The 26,063-nt window shown below is 41.2% G+C and overlaps 1 protein-coding gene across 12 annotated transcripts in view; it reads right to left on the reverse strand.

Annotated features, from left to right (window-relative positions):
* Window positions 1–26,063, reverse strand: part of fhod3b (formin homology 2 domain containing 3b) — a 598,094-nt gene that overhangs the window by 540,867 nt on the left and 31,164 nt on the right. For all 12 annotated transcript variants that reach the window (XM_087978543.1, XM_043719366.2, XM_087978542.1 and 9 more), the window contains exon 3: window positions 16,643–16,707. In XM_087978543.1, coding sequence (XP_087834669.1) covers window positions 16,643–16,707 — 65 coding nt within the window. The remainder of the gene's footprint in view (window positions 1–16,642; window positions 16,708–26,063) is intronic.

A 26,063-nucleotide genomic window follows, 5' to 3' on the forward strand; every position in this document is an offset into this window, starting at 1 on the left:
GATTACATGCTTCTCATACTGTTACACCATGTAAATTCCAAACTCAGTCAATGGCACTGTATAATTATGCTTGCTCTTCAGGACAAAACCAAAGGAGATCAAGCTCCTGTCTGCATTAAGCTCAGGCAGATATTTTAATAAAAAAAGACAGCTGCACAACTTACAGAATAAAAGATTCTGACCCAATCCAATACTTTTACCTTGACCAGGTGAGCATTAAAAACATTGTTACCAGTCCTATCCACAGGAAAGAGTGCTCATCTAACAAACCACCGTATACAAAAGTAAATCAATCACAACGAAGCAATAGATTTTGACAAGTTATGGCAGAAACAACGATGTGCCTGATATTCAAGTACAACTAGCGCAAACACTGGTTCAAAGTTAGGTAGAAATGGGGAACTCTGGAGAAACTGACACAAGCCTTTGACCTTATTCAAACAGCTATATGATACTTGCAACAGGAGCTTCAAAAACAAAAAAAAAAGGGGACACTTTGGTCATGTTATCAAGGCGCATGATGCAATTCAAGTGAAGGAAGTGTAGCAATGGTAGGCAACAGGCTAGACAGACATCAGATTAGACAAATGTTCTCCACAGCAACAGCCTCCAAGAGTCCAAAATGCTAGCTGCAGACAACACTAGGTCTTTGATTGCAGAACTCAAGTCATATCCTACCAGAGACCTCGACATTTCTCAATTCACAATAGAGACTGAGGTGATGGGAGCCAAGGAACTGAAACTAAAATTGGCTGACACCACAAAGATAAATAAGGTCACATATTCTTGTGAAGAACGCACAGAAATTGCAAACAGATAGGGCTAGGCTGAGTGAACCAGCAAAAACATTAGCAAATGGGGTCTAGCACAAAGTTGTTCGCTTTGTCAGGAAGGGTGAAAAAGCAGACTATAACTTGGACAAAGAACGACTGCAGAATTCAGAGATGCGACGTTCTAGTTCAGGAGTTACAAAAAAGTTAGCATGCAGGCACAGCACAATCATAAAATCACTGGCTTCTGGAAATCCAAATGCAATATATCCAGAGGTTCCTCTTTATCCACAATGACACTGAATTACAGTACAACAGGTTTAGTTGAAACCGCAAGCTTTCAGAGTCCCCACTCTTGCCTCAAGTAGCTGCCCGAGGAAGGGGTGGGGTTCTGAAAGCTTGAGGTTTCAAATAAACCTATTGGACTATAACCCAGTGTCATGCGATTTTGACTTTTCCATCCCAATCCAACACTGGCAGCTCCACATGTCCGTAATGCATGTCACTCCTTCAAAAAGGTACTCCAATAAATTGGTTAAAACATGATTGCATTTGATAATACTATGCTGATTCGTATCCATCACGTTTTTCTAAATAAAATAAATAATTCACCATTAGACATGATAAACACTCTGACAGACACCAAATTAACTGACCAATAGCCAATCCAGTTTTTGACCTCATGTCCACAATGTGGACGACATTTGCTACTTCCAAATCAATGGAACTTTTCTGGAATCGTGGGAATTTTGGAAAATTAAACACCAATGCATCCACTAACTCATTAGAAACTTCTCTTAAGATCCTAAGATGAAGTCCACTTGGATCCAAAAACTACAGCCCACAGCTCCAGTTTGCCTAGTTCCATGTCTCTCGTGTTTTAAAATCTTTACCAATTCCTCTTGCCCCACCTCCTGGTTTACAGCTTTTACTGGGATTTTGTTTTGCATCCTCTATAGAAGTTGGCTCCAATGTTTTCACATTTCCCTTTTACTACTTTTGGCTCCCTTCCTCTTTCTGTCTAATGTGAAGGTGCATACTTTGTTCAACATGCTCTAAATGCCATTTTGATACTAGAGTATTGGATGACCACAAAATTGTTTAAATGCAAATATATAAAGAAAGTTAACAGGTGCTTAACACCAAATTTGATCAACTTCCCCCTTTATTCACTCAGCCCTTTTAAACAACAGTCACTCTTGCTCTATATCTTTTCTAGCTAGCTTCTACTCCTAATTTCTCTGCCACACTTTCTATTATGACCAATCTGACCTACCAGTCATCTTTGCATAAATATATGCCTTCTCCATGTCTGAAGCTTTCCCATTAACCATGAATGACAAGCCCACATTACTGGGGTTCGTAAAGAGGTACTCATGCACACCAAAACTAGGACTGACTGACAAACAGAATTGAAAATCAATTGGGAATTCAAGAGACTTTGCTTCACCTTAAAAGAAAACAAAAAGTGAATGGACTTTTTGTGGAACTTGCCATCGCAAACTAAACAGTTGAGGAAAAGGGCTAAGTTGCATACTGAAGACACAGAAGCCATTCTGAGGGGGCTTTAAAAGGGCAAGGGGGAAATAACTCCAGAGAGGCCAGTATCATGACACCAAGCCACCCTTCATTTACACGTGGAGCATCCTTGATGCTGATCCAGCTTCCTCAGAATTAACATGGCGGCAGACACTCCGGTTCTCGTGTCAGCCTGGGTTCCCTGATTGGACCAAATTAACATCTCCAATCAGGGAACTCAATCCATGAGGTCCATTTGGCTGAACTCATTACAATCACTTCGGGGAAAATACTGAAATGATGTTTCCCCTTGTGGGAGACACCAGAATGAGGGGATAAAACTGGCCCACTATTTAAGGTTGAGATTTTCTTTTAAAAAACTCTTGTCATAAGTCTATGGAATTCTCTTCCACAAAGGAAGTGCAGGAGAATTGAACATTCTTGGAATTGCCAAAATGTAGTTTAATAGTCTTGTTTGCCAAGGCCCTAAATTATACAGCGTAGGCAGGACAGGGGAAGGAGTTGAGGCAACAAAATCATTTAACCATGATTTTATTGAACAGTGAGCAGGCCTGAGGGACCAAATGGCCTACTCTGCTCTTGGGCAGTACGCAAAAGCTAGCAAAGTGCAAGGGAGAAAGGAATTGGTGATTTTGAACATAGAACAGTACAGCACAGAACAGAACAGGCCCTTCAGCCCACGATGTTGTGCTGACCACTGATCCTCATGTATGCACCTTCAAATTTCTGTGACCATATGCACGTCCAGTAGTCTCTTAAATGTCCCCAGTGACCTTGCTCCCACAACTGCTGCTGGCAACGCATTCCATGCTCTCACAACTGTGTAAAGAACCCGCCTCTGACATCCCCTCTATACTTTCCTCCAACCAGCTTAAAACTATGACCCCTCATGTTAGTAATTTCTGCCCTGGGAAATAGAGTCGATAGCCAGAGACTATCTATGCCTCTCATTATCTTGTATGCCTCAATTAGGTCCTCTCTTCTCCTTTTCTCCAATGAAAAAAGTCTGAGCTCAGTCAACCTCTCTTCATAAGATAAGCCCTCCAGTCCAGGCAGCATCCTGGTAAACCTCCTCTGAACCCTCTCCAAAGCATCCATATCTTTCCAGAACTGGACGCAGTATTCCAAGTGCGGTCTAACCAAAGTTTTATAGAGCTGCAACAAGATCTCACGACTCTTAAACTGCCCCTGTTAATGAAAGCCAAAACACCATTTGCTTCCTTTACAACCCTGTCCACTTGGGTGGCCATTTTAAGGGATCCATGTACCTGCACACCAAGATCTCTCTGTTCCTCCACACGGCCAAGAATCCTATCCTTAAATCCTGTACTCAGCTTTCAAATTCGACCTTCCAAAATGCATCACTTCGCATTTATCCAGGTTGAGCTCCATCTGCCACCTCTCAGCCCATCTCAGCATCCTGTCAATGTCCCGCTGCAGCCTACAACAGCCCTCTATACTGTCAACGACACCTCCAACCTGTGTGTCGTCTGCAAACTTGCTGACCCATCCTTCAATCCACTCATCCAAGTCATTAATAAAAATTACAAACAATAGAGGCCCAAGGACAGAGCCCTGTGGAACACCACTCACCACAGACTTTCAGGCAGAATATTTTCCTTCTACTACCACTCGCTGTCTTCTGTTGGCCAGCCAATTCTGTATCCAGACAGCTAAGTTCCCCTGTATCCCATTCCTCCTGACCTTCTGAATGAGCCTATGGGGAACCTTATCAAATGCTTTGCTGAAGTCCATATACACCACATCCACAGCTCGATCCTCATCAACTTTTCTCGTCACATCCTCAAAGAACTCTATAAGGTTTGTGAGGCATGACCTGCCTCTCAATTTTGATTTTGGTGGCAGAATCACAAATGCTGTCAATCTATTTGGATCAGTTCAGTCTCTGGAACATAGATATATATGTTATTATAAGGTTCCGATTAAAACAAAAGATCAAACGGTACAAAAATTACATAGAAATGACTATTCAATAGTTTAAATGAGTGTATAACCCCGTTAAAGCTACAGATGAGAATACCATTTTAAGCACTTCATTAAAATAGACCAAAGTCAGATGTTAAACAGTCATCTCCAGGTCTGGCAGACAAGAGTAGTCTTGTTTGTGTATAATGGCATTTTAACAGGCTAATACCTTTTTCTGATTTAAAAAGAGGTTAACTAAAAAAGGGAAGAAACAAATGTCACAGTTTGAGTCCATAAACTAGCACCCACCCTTCATGCTATTCCTGTGTTTTGGTGTAACTGTTTCAGTTTTACCTTCACTACTGGATGCAGCACATTAACACAAAATAGTTCACATGGAAATAATCAGCACTCAAGTTAACTATTATAGGAAAAGCTAAACCACATGAGACAAGGAGCTATAATAAAACTAGTCATCTTGCTTTGCTGAACTAATCCCTCGTTTTACCATAGCCATCTTTCACTATATACGTCTGTGTTTTCAACCCTGCACATTAGACCTTCGAAAGGACAGGTGTGCCTTGAAATGCTTTGATCAGTCTTTCACAGATGAAAGTGAGTGGACTTAACATGGCTCATAGCTCAGATTTCAGCTTCCAGATCAGCCTGCCCCATAATATGTCCAAGGTGTGGGTAGGAGGAGAATCTCAGGTGTACAGGTCTGGGAATGCAACTACAGACTAAAATCGCCAGAGTATAGGAGAATTTCCCTGACAGCTGGCTGTCATCTTACTGAGAATCATCATTATCTGCTTAAAGGCTCAACTGTTCTATGTTTTCAGTGCAGTAAGACTGCTGGGTCAGATTGTTCTTTAGTTTCCTCCAACCTGGTTTACCCTGGACCATGAGAGAAACACAGCCAGCTTACAGCCTTTATGTTACAATTGGAGGCTGGTTACAAAGAGATTTACTCAAACAAATAATTTCACTGTCTATTTCAATATGTTAATTCTCCAGACGCAAGCGACAATGGCATTTAAAAATGCTTTCAAATTTGGTATCAAGCACCTGTTAAATTGAAATATATTAAAGAAAGTTTAACCATCTTGTGGTCATCCAATATGCCAGTATAAAAATGATTTTTAGATCATGTGAAACAAAACATGCACTTTTATCAAATTAGATAAATGTGTTCCTTGTCTTATAATTTTGAAAAGTGTAGTGCAAGTCTGAGTCAAATTTTAGATAGTGTAATTGTATTAGCCAACAGAAACATTGTGAAAACAGTCATTGATATTTAAAGTTAACTGAACAACCCTTAGGTTAAAATGTTCAAAAAAAACTTTGGTTTGGGTAGTTTACTGGTGCATAGTCATTTTGAGAGATTGATTTCATTGATAGAAGTTGTATGAAGTATAGGTCACATTTTGAATTAAAAGCAAACATTACTAAACAAATCCTAGTTCAGAGAATAAACAGGACACAATATTATAAACCACATGTTGAAAGTTGCTTTTCTTCTGGAGAAAACATGCAGCACGGAGTTTTATGTGAAATGCCATCCACATCTGGTAACACCTAGCTGGTCATGTTTTTAATACAAATTTCCCATTAACAAGAAAGTCCGTGGCTCAGTAGTTCTAGACTCTGACTACTAGATCAATCCAGACAGCAAATGTACCACCCTTCATCCAAATCCATTTTTAAAGCTACAATTCATTTTCTTCATTATTTTTAAAATATTTAAAACCAGGGTTGTAATAATAGCCAAGTTCTACTCCAACATAATCTGCAACCTCGTGGTCCAAGATATTTCTCTACTCTCCAATTATCATCACATCAGGGGATCAACCCTGAGAGAAAAAAGTGTAAGAAGCCATGCACTAGGCATAGCTTAAAAAAAAAAACAGGCATAAACTGGAGGCTACAAACGGGACTATTTGCATGCCAAGCAATTCCATAACCAGCCAGTGGATCAGATCCAAGTCTGCTGTTCTGCCACATCCAGTCAGTCAGATTGGTAGTAGTCCCAACCTTAAATGATGGGGAGCACAGCACATCAGTGCAAAAGACAAGGCTGAAGTATTTACTTTTGGAAATAAGTGCTAAGTAAATGCTCCATCTGTTTCCTTCCAGGGGTTCTCAGCATCACAGATGCTAAGTCTTCAGCCAATTCAATTCAACCCACAAGATGTCAAGGAAATGGTTGGAGGCACTGGATACTGCAAAGGCCATGGGCCCTGACAATATCCTAGCTTGCACACGGTACTTGCTCTACCAGTATAGCAGCACTGAAATCTACCCACCAGTATGGAAAATTGCCCAAGTTCACCCTGTACACAAAGGAGGACAAATCCAACCTGGCTAATTGCCATCCCAGCCTACTCCATCAGGAAAGTGATGGTAGGTGTTATCAGCAGCCTTTGCTGAGCAATAACCTGCTCACTGATGCTCATTTTGGACTCTGCCAGGGCCACAACTCCTGATCTCGCTATAGCTTTCATTAAAACTTGGACAGGGGAAAAGAATAACAAAAAGTTAAATTGCAAAGGAGATGGTGGCTGCCCTTTATATTGAGGCTGCATATGATCAATGGGTGTCATCAAGGAAACCCAGCAAAAATGGAATCCTTGAGTCCAAGGGGAACCTCTTTGCTCGGAGTCAGACCTGTCACAAAAAAAAATGGCGGTTGTGGTTGTTGGAGTTTAGTCATTTAAACTCCAAGATAACTCTGCAGATGTTCTTCAGGGTTGTGATACTGACCCAACCATTTTCAGCTGCCTCAATGACCTCCGCTCCATCATAATGTCAGAAATGGAGACATTAACTGATTGTTACAGTGTTCAGCACCATTTGTGATGACCGATATACTGAAGCAGTCTGTCCAAATACAGCAAGACTTGGACAATATCCAGGTTTGAGCTTACAAGGGGCAAGGAACATTCATGCCAGGCAATGACTATTTTCAATAAGGGAGAATCTAACCATCACTCCTTGAAATTCAACGGCATTACTATTATGGAATTCCCCCACTACCAACATCCTGCGATTGACCAGAAACTCAACTGGACTAGCCATACATGTACCGTGACCAAAGCAGGTCAGGAACTCTGAATTTTGCAGTGACTAATACGGGCGCAGAGTGGGCTGCCAGGGAAAGTGGTGGTGGAGGCTGGTGCAATTGCAGCATTTGTAAGGCATCTGGATAGGTATATGAATCGGAAGGGTTTGGAGGGATATGGGCCGGGTGCTGGCAGGGGAGACTAGATTGGGTTGGGATATCTGGTTGGCATGGACAAATTGGGCCAAAGGGTCTGTGTACATCTCTATGACTAATCTCTAGGCTCCCTAAAGCCTGCCCATCTACAAAAACCCAACCTGTGTGTGTGATGGAATCCTCCTTGCCAATTTGGGTAAATGCAGCTCCAAATAAAACCATCCAGCTTGCTTCATTGACATCATATCCACAAAACATCCAGTCCCTGCGCCACTGACACACTGTACACTTGGGCTGCTACAATCTACAAGATGCAATGCAGAAATTCCCCAAGGCTCATGGGACAGCACCTCCCATACCCATGACTAACTCCATTTAGAAGGAAAGAGGATAGCAGATACAAGGAACACCACCATCGGCAAAAGTTGTCTTCCAAGCCATACACCATCCTGACTTGGCAACGTATTGGCATTCCTTCAGTGTCACTGGGTCAGACGTCTCGAAACGCCTCTTACTGACAAATGCAAATAGACCACAACTATTCAGGGATGCGGCTCACTGCCCACCTTTAAAAGGGCAGCTAGGAATGGGCATTAAATACTGGCCCAGCCAATGACACATACATTGCCCTTGAACAAACGCTTTATAACAAAGTTGAATTTCACAGAATTGTTTAAGGACTTCCTTCAGAAAATTATAAAGATTCCCACAGAAGGCTTTAGCCTCTCCAAAGCCTAGGCTCCAGCTGGATATTTTTAGCCCAGTACTGAAGATCTTTCAATCACATGTCTGAGCATCTGCTGTTTACAGCATTTACCGGTATGTAAGCAGTACATTAAGAGCAGTTGACTGTTAATCAAGTCCCTTCACTGTCAGACTGAACATTTATTTACATTTTCCCTCCAAAATGTTTAAGGAAACTGGAGCAAGCCATGCAATCAGAGCTATTATTTTAGGCAATAGATAAACTTCAATCAAGGTACAAGAATTTTGCTCTTCAATTTGAACTTCCCACATAAAAAAAAACATGGAAATTAAAAAAAAAGGTTTGTTTTCTTTTTTTGAAATCATAATGTTACTAAGATTTACAAATAAATGTATTTTTAGTCACTTGGTTACATGTTCAGAAGAGATTTAAAGTAATTTGAGGATGACTTGCCCCCCAACCCAAAAACATTGGAAACCACACAACCAACTAATATTTGAGCATTTTCTGGGGATAGTGAGTGTTTCTGTATGGAACTTTATGCTTATTAAAGACTGGATCAATCAGCAAACTCAATAACTATGCCAATATATCAGTCAGAAAGTCATGTATTCCCAAAAGCAGAAAATGGACAAATACTTGAAAAACGTGAACATAAAAGGTAGGGAAGGGCAGAATGAAGTCACATTCACAGCCACGTTGGTATGACTACCGATGTGCAGAAACTTTGGGATTGGAGTCCTTATAATTCAGAAGTGCCTTGTAGGCTTGGCAGGATTCTTCTGAGTTTTTAAAATGAAACAAATACCAGCCATTACTTCAACATTACAGTACATTACAATGATTAGATTTACAAATGCTCACCACAGAGCTTGCCCCCAGTAGCTTAGTTTGAGAATTCAGGTGAGGATCCCCATTTTCCAACCATGATTTTTAACTGTTCCTTCACTAAAGTGTCCATAACCTAATGTTATGACAAAGCTATGAATGGACTATTGTTACCAAAAAAAACCCTCAATTTCCAACTCGCTGGCACCAAATTAAAAAGAAAGGGACTACATTAGATTTTTTGGTCTCAGAAAAGTGTTGCAAGTTTAGAAGCAATAATTGGCATAGGCATAATCATAAAAAAACATAAGCAACCTACTCATTTCACAAACAAAAATCACATCTTCAATTGCAGAATAGCAAGCTGTCATTTTGGAGGAGAGCTGAATTATGAATAGGAGCCATTAGCTGCAACGCACACATCCAATAGGAGATTCAGACAGCAGTGTTTCACTACTGGCTGTACCAAGCAAAAAAGTTGTCTACACAGTCTGAAGCAGGCCAACCCTGGTTACGATTATCCCTCCCCAATGGCCCAATCTCTGCCACTTGTGTTAAGTCATTTACCACATGTTGAACAGTCACCTTCTTGATCCCCAGTACCTAATTCTTCCAGAGGTGTAGGCTTGCATCTGGCTCTTCAAAAGAAGCCCAACAGGCAAAGGCCAGTTGAGAACAATAGCTTGTATTTAAAAGAGAGTGGATATTGATGTTGTGTGAAGTGAATACAGGAACGGTTTTGATCACAATATCTTTCCAACCAATCATTTCTGCCAGACATCTGAAGGAACACAATAATCCAAAGGTAACCCCCACTCCTCTCTTTTCTTTTCCAGCTTAGGCTTAAACACAGCAGCAGACCTCCTCACAAATCCTCCAGGTACTTAAAAAAAAATTAAAGTCAGATTCCTGTCAAACTGAACTGCTAACAGCATCCACATGTTCCCACTTGAGTGCTGGAGCGATTTTCTGTTCAAAATTCATTATTTCTGATGGGCAACGTATAAAATACTGCTAGTAACTTGATTCACGACTTTCAGCACGGCGCACCATCAATGACAGAATTATGATGCAGATACATTTAGTTACATTACTTCTCAATGCTTAAAATGAGTGGAATGATATATAAATTTTATATGGAGACTGATGCCATGTTTTTGAAAAAAAAAGATAAAACATTGTTCACAAAAAAAAAAGGGAAAAAAGGTCACCATGGAGGTTGCATGGAAAAAAATTCTTCTGGGAAAAAAAAAGTCTTCTTACACCTAGAGGCAGACATTTTGTAGTGCTTGTCACTAATGGGCACTTTATTTTAACAGGCACATGTTATGTGGGCAAAATAAATCAGGCAGGATTATCTTGTATAGCTAGCTGCCAAGGTTCACTGCCAAATGTGACATACCTAGAGGCTTTGGTGCAAGTTCTGGTGATGAGGATAAACACCAAGATTTGTCATTAACTTCTGGGAGCTGCATTCCACATCAATAATTCAGAAAGAGAACAAGAATAAAAATCGAGAAATGCTAACAATTTTGAGACTGTAGACTTTGCCCTTTTATTAAAAAAGGAGTCAGCATCCATGCTGAAGATTAACATGTTTAAAAATATGTATCAATAATACATCTTAACAGTGTGCATCCAGGCCATTTGGCCCATCAAGTCGACACCAACCCTTCGAAGAGCATCCCAAACATTCCCACTTCCTACCTATCCTTGTAACCCTGTTTTCCCATGGCTAAGCCACCCAGCCTGCACACCCCTGGACAGTACAGATAATTTAGCAAGGCCAATCCAAAGTGTCCAGCATATGAAACTCTTCCATTCCACTTTGACAAGATACCAGAGTTAGAGTAGAAGTCTGCTGTACACTTTGTTCAAAATATCAAATATTTTTTAAATGGACCAGTTCCTTATAATGCACTGAACAAAGTTCAATGAGATAGGGGGTCATCAGTCATTGAAGTCAGTAAAGCGTTTTCAAATCAGAGTGCATTTTTATCTATAGGAATTCTGAAGATTAAAAATCTGTCACATCTTAAGCTTTGCTCATTTTACAAGATGATTATCTGATTATAATTTTCCCCTTTCTTGCAAGAGAATTAGTTCCTAGATACTTTTCCTACACAGCTGCAGGCAAAAGCAGGAACATAGTCACCTTTAATACATTATACTTCATTACATCAGTTAAAAATATACTTTCAATTTGTACAAATTCCTCAGGGCAAACACACTGATCTCTGATCAGAAAATCAAAAGAACATGGATCTGACTGACAGAAGATTCATTAAGCTGCAGCCTGGATAAACAAGCAAAACTAAACTGCAACTAAAGCTAATCCTAGTAATTCCAATGTTTAGCCAGTGACACATCAATGCCTGTCACTGTGGAAACCTACATTCTTTTTTCAGTGCATTTATTCAAGTCACATCATTAAAAAACACGTTCCGATGGGACTGGAGACATGAAGGTGAAGCTGGAAAGTGGGAGTTATTGCTAGACTGCACTTGGGCACATCCTGCAGTTGGTCAGAGATTCCTGAAGAAGGGCTTATGCCAGAAACGTCGATTCTCCTGTTCCTTGGATGCTGCCTGACCTGCTGCGCTTTTCCAGCAACACATTTTCAGCATAGATACAGAACAGTACTGGTTCACAGCAGGAAGCTGAGAATCTGGGGCAAGTCATTGATCACTGCAGTTACAGGGAATTACCAATCATTTGAAGATTCACTTTTGGTTTATAAAAAAAAACTGAAGCATAAATTTATCTGGAGTCCCTTGGATTAGATGATGACAGTTCTAATGATAAATTACACAGCTGCAATGAGCTGTACAAATCACAGGAATGCAGAAGAAGATAGATTTTATGTTAGAGCTTACGTTAATAAGATTGAGCAGAGATTTGGGACATCTTCACCTCAGATAATGGAGTAGGGAGTTGAAAACAAGGAACATGGCAAGTCAGGCAAGAGGGAAATAATGCAAAACCTTTATCGTTCCTGTCCTTCAGAAAAATTGGTATTATTTGTGGATGAAAATTCACCCAGTGCTTTTACTCATTGGTTTCAAGTTGACCTCATGGTTGACCCAAGGAATAGTTCAGAAGATAAGAGACCTCCCTAAGCTAACTGCCATTTAACATGTCCTTTGACATAAGACACCCATCAGATCAGGCTTGATTTGTTCAGTGAAGAACTTGGTAAATATTCAAAGACCAGGCTTCTATCTACTCCCTGAGTGAGATTTCTGTAGGTGAAGGATAATGACAATGCACAAAGAAAAAGGAACATTTTACGGGGTGGCATATATGCAAATGTCAAGTCAGGCTTGAAGCTTAAAACATGAGCAGACATCAAGCCCATTGATATAATGCACCATTTTATTAAACACAGCCTTGAAAACTCAGCTCATTTTAAAATTATTATTTCACTTTTTGTTCAACCAAGCAACGACCATGCAGTAATTTTGCTTTGCCCTCGACTTGATTATCTCATCTGCAATAGTCCAATGTGACTTACTCCAACAGGAGCGCTGTCACTGGTGTGAAATGCTATCTAGGAATCGGTAATCATACCACAAAATATACAGAAATATTTTAGTGCACAATATTTAACAAGTGACAATTGAAATGTCAAGCTGCATAAAATAAGACGCCTTAGTTACATAATTTATACCTTCATGTTTGCAAATCCTAGAAGCTTGCAAGCAGATTTGGATTTATAAAAAATGGTCTTGAAAGTTCTCAACTTGGTTACGAGGCCTAAAACAGAGCAAAGTTTGTCCCTGGAGTTAATGCAGGCCTTAAAGTTTCAAGGTTTCAAATCAGATGTAAACTTCCAAACATTAATTTCAACTCATATCCAAAGCTCAACAATTTTTTTCAGAAAAGTTTAAACAAAATGCACAAAATAGAGAAAGACTCAAGATTGGAGAAGAGGTGCAAGTCACTGAAAAGGTGACAGGATAGCTGGAGAGAGAAAGTAGTTAAATGAAACATACAGTATTCTAGACTTTATTCATAGGGGCACGGAGTACAAGATCATGGAGCTTATACTGAACTTATAATAAGACCATTGGTGGAATTCAGTTTCGTGCACCACACTTCAACATGGATGTGAAGCACTCAAAAATAAAACTTGCAAAAAGAAAAAAAAGAATAGTTTGAGGAATGTAAAACTTCAGTTACCAAGATTCACTGGAGAAATTGTGATGGTTTTTCTTGGGGGAAGAGAGAAGTTTCATAGAAATTTTCAAAATCTGAGGAGTCTGGACAGAGTGGGTCGGAAGAAATAACTCCCACTTGTGAAAAGCTTCAAAATAGAGGGCACAGATTTAAGTTATTTGCAAAAGCAGATAACATTATGCAAGAACGAACAACTTTCACACAGTAATTAGAGTTTGGAATGCACTGCCTAGAAATATGTTGGAGAAGGTTCATTCAGAGGGCATGAGATGATTATTTGAACAGAAAAGGATAGGAAAAGGCAGAAGGGTCATGTAGACACAATGGACTGAACGGCCTCTTTTTACACTAGCACACATTGTGATTCGGAGTTGTTGCTCATTGACGTCTAGGAACTCAGCAGTGGGCCAGAAACTATATTACTCACACATTCACCCTTGTACCACCCAAACCTTCACCTTGACTTGACAGGAACGTCCAGAATGGTCAGATTTCTATCCATCTCTCAATACATTACTGATCTTCCCTCTGTACCTTCTATGGCACCAAAATCAATTAGTTAAGGCACGCTCCAATAACTATCCAAGGACACAGTCTAATTTTTCTATACAGCAGCTATGAAAGTAGATCAATTGAAAGCACGTTTACAAGATGTACATTACAAACTTTGAAAAGGTGTTGCAGGTCAGTGGCAGGACAAGACCAGGAATCACAAGACCTTCTGCTTGGACGAGGGATCAGCACATCAGGGAACCTTCAACCCCAAGTCCCAGGTAGTTCTCAGAAACTAATGGACCTTCCAGATCCAGGCTCCCATACACACTTGGCCTAAATAAAAACTGATGGTTGCAACGTATCAAGTTCTCTTTTTAAAATAAGGAAACCTTCAACTGGTTCTAGTACCACCAATTTTTTTTTTTAAATTTCAAAAATATACTTTATTCATCAAAAGAAATCTTTGGTACATGTACAGTTAGTGAAGCTGTTCAGATGTACACTGTTTACACTTTCCAAGAACAGATAGAGTCATTAATGTTCACAATTCTGTTTACGGTCAACCTCTTGGCATTTAGCGGAGGTGTCGGTGGGACCCAATTACTGAACGGAGCCCTGTTATACTTCAGAGAGACCTTACACAGTGGTGTTTCCCCACTGCACCTTGGCGGTAGCTGCCCCAAAGCTTCAGTGTGTCCCTCAGCACTTAGCCCTGGGCCTTGGAATATGCCAGTCTGCAACACTCAGTCAGGGTAAACTCCTTCAGCTGGAAGGCCAACAGGTTTCAGGCAGACCAAATAGCGTCATTCAACAAGCTGATGGTCCTCCAGGCATGTGTGATGTTAGTCTGTGCGCATCCCGGGGAACAGACCATAGGAGCATGGCGTCCCATGTCATAGAGCTGCTTGGTACAAGCCTAGTCAAACACTACTGCATTCCTCTCTTCCTTTGCATAGGCACATTCCAGAAGGTGGTGTGAGACAGTCTAATCCCCTCCACAGCTGCTTCAACGGCATCATGCGTGACGCAGAGAGTCCAGGCATGCATAAAGGAGTTCACAGGCAGTACCCCTCTCATCACCAGCCAAGCGACGTCTGGGTGCTTGTTGGAAAGTTCTGGCGATGAGGCATTCTGCCAAACGACTTCGACAGTCTGCCCAGGGAACCACTCGACAGGATCCACCCTCTCCTTTCCCCAAAGGGTCTCGAGGACACTACGTGCTGACCACTTCCTAATGGACTGGTGGTCAAAATGCGTTTCTCTTCACAAATTTCACCAAGAAGGACAGGTGATATGGAATGGTCCAACTACTTGGAGTGTCCTGCGGCAGTGAGGCCGGGCCCATCCTTTGCAACACAGGGGACAGGTAGAACCTCAGTATGCAGTGGCACTTGGTATTTGCATACCAGGGATGCACACAGCTTGATGCAGCCACACACGAAGATGGCCATCAGGGTGAAGGTAGCATTCCCCACCCCACTTTTGTTTAGATCTTTATATATGGTGTCCCTTCAGATACAGTCCATCTTTGATCTGCACAAGAAGTGGAAGATGGCCCTGGTGACTGAAGTGGCTATAGGCCAGGCCCATGCCACGTACAACATTGAGTGTACTACTCACTTGATGACCAGCTTTTTTTTTTTTAAAAAAAACTTCCCACAATGGAGAGTGACCAGTGCTCCCATCTGTCCAGTTTCTGCCTCACTTCAGTGACATGCTCCTCCCAAGACTTGGCGCCTGTCTAAGCCCCTCCGAACTAAATACCTAACATTCAGGTGATCTGTCCTAACGGTGGTGGAGAGGATAGAGGATTGGTCGGCCCAGTTTTCAGAGAGCATGGCCTCGCTCTTGCCTAGATGTACCTTAGCTCCCGTGGCCTGTTCAAACTGGTCATAGATGCACAGGCGTTTGTGCACTGACAGCAGATCAGAGCAGAAAGCCACAATGTCGTCTACGTACAGGGAGGCCTTAACTGCCAGGAATTAGGCACCCCTCCTAGGCCTGCATCCTTCCTGATGGAATCAGCAAATGGCTCTATATAACACACAGAGTGAGCAGACCTGATTGGAAAGCTTTCTGATTCCCACCCATTGATTGAGACTGCACTAACAATGTCTAGTGCCTCTAATTTATTTCCTTTACCTGAAAATAACATTCTGCCAAACTTCTAGTTTGGCAAGTTATATTCACCTCAAGGGATTCTGCACTTGAGCACCTTCCATTCAGTTTTTTTGGGACTGATCACTCCCTTAGCGTATGACAAGTATTTCTTGCATGTTCTCCTGTGTCCTTTTCAGAATTTTCAGAGAAGCTTCACTATTCACATTCTGGTTGTCTAAGCTACATTTTTATATGTAAACTCAGGAATGCAAATGCAATGCTAAGGTGACCCGAAAAGGCACAGGCTGTGACGTAGAAGCAATCTTCCTCACTTGAAACAATGAGCTGTATTCTAGAAGTGCCAAAGTCAACAGTACTACACTGGGCACTCATTTCTGCCTAGTTAGCTGTACGCCTCCAGCTCGTCAAGTATTGGTATTAACTTCTGTGCTTGAATGCTATGAATGGAGCAAGCTACAAAGATTTAACTCAATGTACAGCAGAATAAACTGAAGTTGTAGTCAAAAAGTTCCGTTTTGCCTCGTGGATCATTAGGTACGATAGGATCACTTTTTAAAATGAAGGATTTTGTTTAAATATAGTGATGGGACTTAGCCATTGCATGATATGTTGCCACTGTTTATTTTGGAGTTCTCTATACTTTCAGTTTTTTATCACAATCAAGTCCTGTGCACATGCAGCCGAGGAGTCACTAACACTCGGCTTGAACTAAACTCTTTAAATATGGTTTTAACATGTATATATTCAAATCAGTACAAGGCAGATATATCTCAGGTATAACCAACCAAACAAGTTTCATTTTCACTGTTCTTCAGTTGAAGCTCACTCACCACCTCATTACTAGGCAAGTATTTGACTTACCAATACAAGCATGGACTCTGACAGAGAGCTGCGTACGCAGGATCATGCTGTGCTTCTTTCCTCTCCTGAAAAAGAGAAAAGGGAATGTACTTAGGTGACAGCAAATAATGTTATATAAAAAAGCTAAAGGCAGCATTCTATTTCATAAAGAAATGCTTGCTATCTTGACCTATTGTTCAGTAGTAGGTTAGCAATCTAATGCAACTCGAGAGGACAGAATAAGGAAGGTATTCAGTCCACAAACAACTCAGTTGGAGTCCAACACCAATTCAGCTGCATGCAAAATTTCTCAACGCAATCCCAGTCTTTCAAAAAGAATGCATTCCAGAAGCACACCCATTTAATTCTGCTATATTATATTCCAACGACTGAGAAAATGTGGGGACTGCTGATGCTGGAGATCAGAGTCGGAAAGTATGATGCTGGAAAAACACAGGAGGTCAGGCAGCATCCGAGGAGAGTTGATGTTTCGGGCAAAAGCCCTTCATCAGGTTTGGGCTTATGCCTGAAACGTCGACTCTCCTGCTCCTCAGATGCTGTCTGACCCTGCTGTGCTTTTCCAGCATCACGCTTTTTGACTATATTATATTCCAGTCATTGTCCTCAGTCTGCCATTCATGTAGGAGTTTTTGCTCAAACCATTTGACCACTTTTACCTGTGCTACCATCCCTCAATCTGGTTTGGATGCACACATCCAGCAGGTTTATGTGGGGACATGGATGCACACAGCAATGGGGACATACATAGATAGATAACATCAGCACTAGCACTCCTAGTCTCCCACAACTGTATACCCTGCTAAAATGGCTATTTGTGTTGGATAAGTGAAATCAGGTGCTCTGCAGAGCTACAATATTTCAGGTGAGGAAGGAGTGGGGAATTGCACCTTTAACTGGTTTGCAAATGGAAGAATGCTCACATTGATAATAAAAGCAATAACTTTGAAAACTAAGGTTGGTCATTTGTTTGGAAGCTGAACCACATGAAAGAAATAATATTTCAAAACCAATTGCTAAATTTATGAATATTAATCCATAAGCAATTGTGAATCAGAGATATATAGCAAGAAATTGGCAAAGCTATCATTGTCAGATGAATATATTAGCAAGTTGCTTGGAGCTGGCTAGTTATTCAATGAAAAGCTACATCTATCCTTCAGAATTAAAACGGGCATGTAAAATACTTGGTGTTATCAGCTTATCTCGGAACCTTTCGATTAGGTTCCTGCCTTGCCATAAATTTAGCTACCCAGTTCTCAAATTCTGCTTGTGAAGGAACAATGGTAGCATACAGACACCAGTACAAAGCCTATAATTAAGCTACTAACCATGTTCTGTTGAGCTTCAAATTATTTACTTGACGCAGTATTATATATCTTGCATGATTACAAGAGGGAGGCAAGAATATTTACATTTCGTTAACAACCATAATATTTTGCTATGGCAACTTCTTTACAAGAAGACAGTTGAACAAGAACACTTATACAGACAGCTCTAAGAGACTTCAAGTGCTGTTTAGTGTAGAGACACCAGGCACATCCAAACATTCCAACACAAAAAGTGAGAAACTGTTTGGTCAACTTCTAAATCACTGACAAATTTCATGTCAGTGCACCAAACCACCTCATTTCTGCCCCCACCTTCAGTAAACATAAACTCAAAAACCACTAACTTAAAGGCATGTTCTGCTGTTAAAAAGTTCCTCTCCAGTTCCTTTTAAAATTAAATAGATAAAACCCAATGGGTCTTGGTATGATCCCAAAAGATTCATCATGTCCTTGCAAGGTAAGATGCTCTATGATATTCACGGTCACAGACATCTATAAAGTTTTACCTTGCCAATAGCTGTCACAAGTGATATACTGGGTATACATGTTCTTCAAAGTACCATACTTATAGGGTGTCATTCTTTCAATGACCTTAAACATACAGATCATATTTCCTTTATCCCTCCATATTTATCTTTATAACTCAAATCATCTCAGGCCAGGAATTTGTTTGAATCTTGCACCGGACCAGATTTCTTTCTGAAAGACTTGGAGGCAATTAAAAATAAGGGGGATGTTGTTAGCATCTCCTAACCCTAACAATGCTAATGGAATCAAGCCAGTTTCTCCACTGCTTCACACTCCTCAGAGGAATCATGAATCGTTCTCTACATTTAGGAATCCTACACGCAAGGTCAAAGTCATACACTTGCACCCACCACAATGACCCCAAGTCAACTTATGACCCCTACTAACACCAAGGGGCTCTCTTACATGCAGCGATCTCAGCAGCCCCACTGAGGCATTATATTTCCATACCCATTGTAAATTCCCTATGTATAGATTCAATAAACTTGGAAATAACAATTAGCAGAAAGTGATGATTGCAGATGCTGGAGATCAGAATTGATTGTGGGGTGTTGGGAAAAAAAAAAGTCCTGATGAAAGGCTTGTCTGAAATGTCAATTCTCCTGCTCCTTGGATGCTGCCTGGCCTGCTGTGCTTTTCCAGCACTGTGCCCTCAACTTGGAAACAACAATGCTATTTGTTGAACTGCTTAAGTACACATTCAATTTTCAAAAAAAGCCATTAACCTTACGAAAAGCATTAATAAACCAACAATTTGAAGTATCTAGAACAGAAGCTCTCTTCACTTGACTCCACTTTCTTATGCAAATAAGAATTGTGCCAACGACAAAATAGCTCACCAAAATAGCTTATCAATCTTCTCTGCACCGCTGTCAAAATCAAGGCTCTTGTGGGAGAGATCTGTAATTAACGATACTATGAAAAATTATGAATGGATATTTTAGCTGTCCCACACGTTAAGACATGTAAATAGTCATTGGGTAGGCATACGACGAGAATAGTTTGGGTTAGACCGGCTTCAGATTGGTTCCACAAGTTGGCAGGACAGAGGACTGAAGGGCCTGCATTGTTCGATGTTCTATCATTATAATAGGACTCATTAGAGAGAGAGTATGAGTGAATATATTTAGAAGTGCTACGGATTTGACATGGAACCATGGCTAATGAGCAGGAGGTAAAGACTGCCTAAAGTATAAACAAGACCCAAGTATTGGAGATGAGCCTTTACCATGGTCCCCTCATCATAGGCTCATCCAAGAATAAGATGCATGGGATCCATAGGAATTTGGCAATGTGGATTCAAAATTGGCTTGCCCATAGAAGACAGAGGGTCATGGTGGAAGGGTGTTTTTCAGGTTGGAGGTCCATGACTGTTGGTGGTGTTCTGCAGGGACCCATACTAGGACCTACAGGGAACATAGAAATGGCAGAAGAATTGAATTGGTACTTCAGATCTGTGTTCACTGGGGAAGACACAAGCAATCTCCCTGAGGTAACAGTGGCTGAAGGACCTGAACTGAAGGGAATTTATATTTGCCAGGAATTGGTGTTGGAGAGATGGTTAGGTTTGAAGGTTGATAAGTCCCAGGGTACTGAAGGTGGCTCGAGAAATCGTGGATGCGTTGGTGATTATTTTCCAGAGTTCGATAGATTCGGGATCAGTTCCTGCGGATTGGAGGGTGGCTAATGTTGTACCACTTTAAGGTTGGAGAGAGAAAGCAGGAAATTATAGACCAGTTAGTCTGATCTCAGTGGTGGGAAAGATGCTGGAGTCTATGGTAAAGGATGAAATATGACACATTTGGATAGCAGTAACAGGATAGGTCAGAGTCAGCATGGATTTAAGAAGGGGAAATCATGCTTGACTAATCTTCTGGAATTTTTTGAGGATGTAACTCTGAAGCTGGACGAGGGAGATCCAGAAGATGTAGTGTACCTGGACTTTCAGAAAGCTTTTGATAAAGTCCCTCTTTTGATAAAGACGTTAGTGAGCAAAATTAGGGCGCATGGTATTGGGGGCAAAGTACTAACTTGGATTGAAAGTTGGTTGGCTGATAGGAAACAGAGTAGTGATAAACGGCTCCATTTCGGAATGGCAGGCAGTGACCAGTGGGGTACCGCAGGGATCAGTACTGGGACCGCAGCTTTTTACAATATATATTAATGATATAGAAGATGGTAGTAGTAATAACATTAGCAAATTTGCTGATGATACTAAGCTGGGTGGCAGGGTGAAATGTGAGGAGGATGTTAGGAGATTACAGGGTGACCTGGACAAGTCAGGCGAATGGTCAGATGCATAGCAGATGCAGTTTAATATGATGGCAAGAACAGGAAGGCAGATTACTATCTAAATGGAATCAATTTAGGTAAAGGGGCAGTACAGAGAGATCTGGGTGTTCTTGTACACCAGTCAATGAAGGTAAGCATGCAGGTACAGCAGGTAGTGAAGGCAGCTAATAGCATGCTGGCCTTCATAACAAGAAGGATTGAGTATAGAAGCAAAGAGGTTCTTCTGCAGCTGTACAGGGCCCTGGTGAGACCACACCTGGAGTACTGTGTGCAGTTCTGGTCTCCAAATTTGAGGAAAGACTTTCTGGCTATTGAGGGAGTGCAGCGTAGGTTCACGAGGTCAATTCCTGGAATGGCGGGACTACCTTACGCTGAAAGACTGGAGCGACTGGGCTTGTATACCCTTGAGGTGAGAAGACGGAGAGGGGATCTGATTGAGACATAAGATTATTAAAGGATTGGACACTCTAGAGGCAGGAAACATGTTTCTGCTGATGGGTCAGTGCCAAACCAGAGGACACAGCTTAAAAATACAGGGTAGACCATTTAGGACAGAGAGGAGGAGAAACCTCTTCAACCAGAGAGTGGTGGCTGTGTGGAATGCTCTGCCCCAGAGGGCAGTGGAGGCCCAGTCTCTGGATTCATTTAAGAAGGAGTTGGATAGAGCTCTCAAGGATAGTGGAATCAAGGGTTATGGAGATAAGACAGGAACAGGATACTGATTAAGGATGATCAGCCATGATCATATTGAATGGTGGTGCAGGCTCGAAGGGCAGAATGGCCTACTTCTGCACCTATTGTCTATTTGAGATTTATATAAAGGAGTTAGGTGAAAATGTAAAAGTGTGGATTAATAAGCTTGCAGACAATAAAGATGGGTGGAGTTGTGGATAGTGTAGAAAGTCGTCAAAGGACACAGTGGGATACAAGTTAATTGCAGATATGGACAGAGAAGTGGCAGATGGAATTTAATCTGGCTAGGTGTGAGGTGCTGCACTTTGGGAGATCACATGTTTTGGAACAGCATACAATAGCAGGACTCTGAATGGCATTGATGTACAGAAAGATTTTGGTTCAATTCCATAGCTCCCTGAAAGTGGCCATGCAAGTAGGCAGGGTGGTAATAGCATCATATGGTATGCTTGCCTTTATGGTTCAGGAAATTGAGTACATGAGTCAGGATGTCATGTTGCAGCTTCGTAAGACTTTGGTTGATGCTGGGTCAATGAAAATTTTAATTGAGTAGGTTCCAATGCCTCCAGGCTTATGGAACAGTGTACTGTGGCTTAAATCAAGCATGATCTAACTCCATGATTAACAAATTTCTGGGCTGAATAGTCTAGCTCCATTATATTTTCCAGTCTCTCCACATAACTAAAGCCATTCATTGCTAGTACATCTCTATACCTTCAATGTCTCAACAGCCGACCTTAAATTAGTAATGACTCTGAATAGAAGTACCTGAAAGATCCACATGTTAATGTTTTTCAGCTACTGTGAGTAAAGTATACATTGAATGATACAAATTCCTTTCATATGCTCAGCATATTCTTTTACTGCCACATACTCAGGAGTGTAAGGAAGAAATAATGTTTAGCCAATTCATAGTTTTCAATACTGGTCGTCCAGAACAAACCAGTGAACCTTGCTTCCTGACCAGACACGAAAGATCATTTAGTTAAAAACCAGATAGCCATTGTTATAGAGTCAGAGATGTACAGCATGGAAATAGACCCTTCGGTCCAACCTGTCTATGCCAACCAGATATCCCAACCCAATCTCGTCCCACCTGCCAGCACCTGGCCCATATCCCTCCAAACCCTTCCTATTCATATACCCATCCAGATGCCTCTTAAATGTTGCCATTGTACTAGCCTCCACTTCCTCTGGCAGCTCATTCCATACACGTACCACCCTCTGAAAAAGTTGCCCCTTAGGTCTCTTCTTTATCTTTCCCCTCTCACCCTAAACCTATGCCCTGGAGTCCTGGACTCCCTGACTCCAGGGGAAAAAAAAAAGACTTTATTTATCCTTTCCATGCCCCTCAATTTTGTAAACCTCTATAAGAGGTCACCCCTCAGCCTCCAACGCTCCAGAGAAAACAGCCCCACCTTGTTCAGCCTCTCCCTATAGCTGAAATCCTCCAACCCTGGCACCATCCTTGTAAATCTTTTCTGAACCCTTTCAAGTTTCACAACATCTTTCCGATAGGAAGGAGACCAGAATTGCACACAATATTCCAACAGTGGCCTAACCAATGTCCTGTACAGCCGCAACATGACCTCACAATTCCTGTACTCAATACTGACCAATAAAGGAAAGCATACCAAACGCCTTCTTCACTATCCTAACTACCTGCGACTCCACTTTCAAGGAGCTATGAACCTGCACTCCAAGGTCTCTTTGTTCAGCAACACTTCCTAGGACCTTACCATTAAGGTGTAGAAGTCCTGCTAAGATTTGCTTTCCCAAAATGCAGCACCTCACATTTATCTGAATTAAACTCTATCTGCGAGACAGACAGACACTTATCAGATCGAGTGGACCGGTTGGAGAGACAGATAGTAGCGAGGAGGAATTAGGAAGGGGGGAAATGTCTCAGACACAGTCACATACATGGGTTAACTCCAGGAAAGGTGAGAGGGATAGGTACCTAGGGTAGGAGTCTTTTTTGGATCTACCCATTTCAAACAGGTATACTGTTTTGGAAAATTTAGGGGGGTGATGGATTCTCAGTGGAACGTAGCACGAACAGCCAAGTTTCTGGTATTGAGACTGGCTTTAATGCAATGAGGGGTATGTCGGCTTCCAAGAAGAGATCAATTGTTAGGGGATTCTGTAGTCTGAGGTACAGACAGACATTTCTGTGGCCAGCAGGGAAAAAGCAGAATGGTGTTGTTTCCCTGGTGCCAGGATCAAGGATGTCTCAGAGAGGGTGCAGAATGTTCTCACGAGGGAGAAGGGCCAGCAAGAGGTCATTGTCCACATTGGAACCAATGATATAGAAAGGGAAAAGGTTGAGATTCTTAAGGGAGATTAGAGAGAGTTCAGCAGAAATTTAAAAAGGAGGTCCTCAAGGGTAGTAATATCTGGATTACACCCAGTGCTACGAGCTAGTGAGGGCAGGAATAGGAGGATAGAGCAAATGAATGCATGGCTGAGGAGCTGGATTCACATTTTTGTATCATTGGAATCTCTTTTGGGGTAGAAGTGACCTGTACAAGGAGGACAGATTGCACCTAAATTGGAAGGGGACTAATATACTGGCAGGGAAATTTGCTCGAACTGCTTGGGAGGATTTAAACTACTAAAGGGGCAGGGGGGGGGGGGTGTCAGGTGGGACCCAGGGAGATAGTGAGGAAAGAGAGATCATTGTTGTAACTACTTTTAATAGCAAGTTTTATTAAAATGATTAAAGATCAAAAATACTGTCTCTCCATTTTTTCCTCAATTCAGGGTAATTACTCTAAAAGGAGCTATGATATTGTTAAAGAGCTTTTTAAATGTTTTTTATACTTTGCAGACAATGACAAATATTGACATGCAATAGGATCACTTTTTTTTTTTAAAGTGACTCATAGCCTCAGCTACCCAAAAAAGGAAAACTGCACTGTTACAGCAGAAAACATCTTCAATAAATCAGTCTGATCTCCCATAATATTACACAGTTCAGTTCAGGTGAGCTCTCAAGTTGAAGTGCAATTAAAGATAGGTAAGAGTGAACGGATTGAGAGGGTTCAGAATAGTAAAGATAATTGGAGTATAGAAACGGTTTCCTGTGGCAGGAGGATGTAGAAGCAAATCAAAAAATATATAAAATTCATTCATTCAAGTTGGACCATTCAGAACACATTTCCTCCACAAGGATAATAGAAACATGTTTTGGAAGAAGAGTTCCATTGGGATAAATCAGAAAACTGGAATTTTCAATGGTCAAGTCTTTGTCAGGTAAAGGTATCAAGGGAAAGAGTAAAGCACAACTCTATGATGATCAAATTGAATGGTGAACAGGCTCAATGAACTGAATGGTCTGAACTTTTAAGGAGTAAGCAGCTGTTTACAAATCACACATTCTGCCTTCATGTTTATATCTTCATTATGAATTAGGGGGCAGCACGGTGGCTCAGTGGTTAGCACTGCTGCCTCACAGCACCCACGTTAGAGTCCCAGCTCGGACGCCTGTCTGTGTGGAGTTCGCACATTCTCCCAGTGTCTGCGTGGGTTTCCTCCCACAATCCAAAGATGCGCAGGCCAGGTGAATTGGCTATGCTAGGTGTGCTAGTCAGGGGTAAATATAGGGTTGGGAAATGGGTCTGGGTGGGTTACTCTTCGAAGGGTCAGTGTGGACTGGTTGGTCTGAAGGGCCTGTTTCCATACTGCAGCTAATCTCATCTAATTTATTTATTTGAGGCAGAAGAGAAATTGTGGGGATTATGTTGTGATATTTACACAGGGTGATTCCATTTTAAATTTGGACATCAGATTTTTTAAAAAGTTGACAGGAAATGGGCTAGAGATTTGAAATGTTGATAGCTACACAAAAAAAATTCTATCCCTGCATATCTTAAATGACAAAATAAATTGGCAACTCTAGCTATTAAAAACTTAAACACTAATTACATTTTACCACTCCTGGATGAATGAAGGATTTGTGATGGTTTTAAATAAAGGACTGTATAAACAGAATCTATTCACACTAAGAGCATGAACATTCCTCCCTGTTTCAAGATGTCTTTTCTTTGTTAGATTATATGTTATGTAACATCCTGGGAGGTTGTGGTGTCATGGATTAGCAATCCAAAACAGGACATGGGCTTGTATTCAATCCAGACAGATAGTGAAATCCAATAAACAAAAAAACTGGAATTAAAAGCTAGCCTTTAAAGGGTAACCATAATCACTTCTCTCAAAATCCTATCCTGTTCACTAATTGCCTCAAGAAAAGAAGTTACTGGAAGAGCTCGGCAGGTCTGACAGCATCAGAGAAGAAAAATCGGAGTTAAAGTCTTGGGTCCAGTGACTCTTCTGCAGAAATTCCTTATCACCTTACTTGGTCTAACCAGTGATTCCAGACCCAGAGCAATGTGGTCAACTCAATTGATGGCTGGGCAATTAGGAATGGGCAATAAATAGTTGTAAATGTCTCTTACAACTATTAATGAACTAAAAAGGACTAGGGTTTTTATGGATCAGTCCTCAGCAGAGGCCTCACCTTCATTCCCCTACGCTCCCGGATTAATGAATTCAACACGCGGCGTGACATCGAACAATTC

This window comes from Chiloscyllium plagiosum, unplaced genomic scaffold (genome assembly GCF_037043375.1).
Source record: "Chiloscyllium plagiosum isolate Xiang-an unplaced genomic scaffold, Cpla_swu_hap1 HiC_scaffold_34, whole genome shotgun sequence".
Taxonomy (NCBI): domain Eukaryota; kingdom Metazoa; phylum Chordata; class Chondrichthyes; order Orectolobiformes; family Hemiscylliidae; genus Chiloscyllium; species Chiloscyllium plagiosum.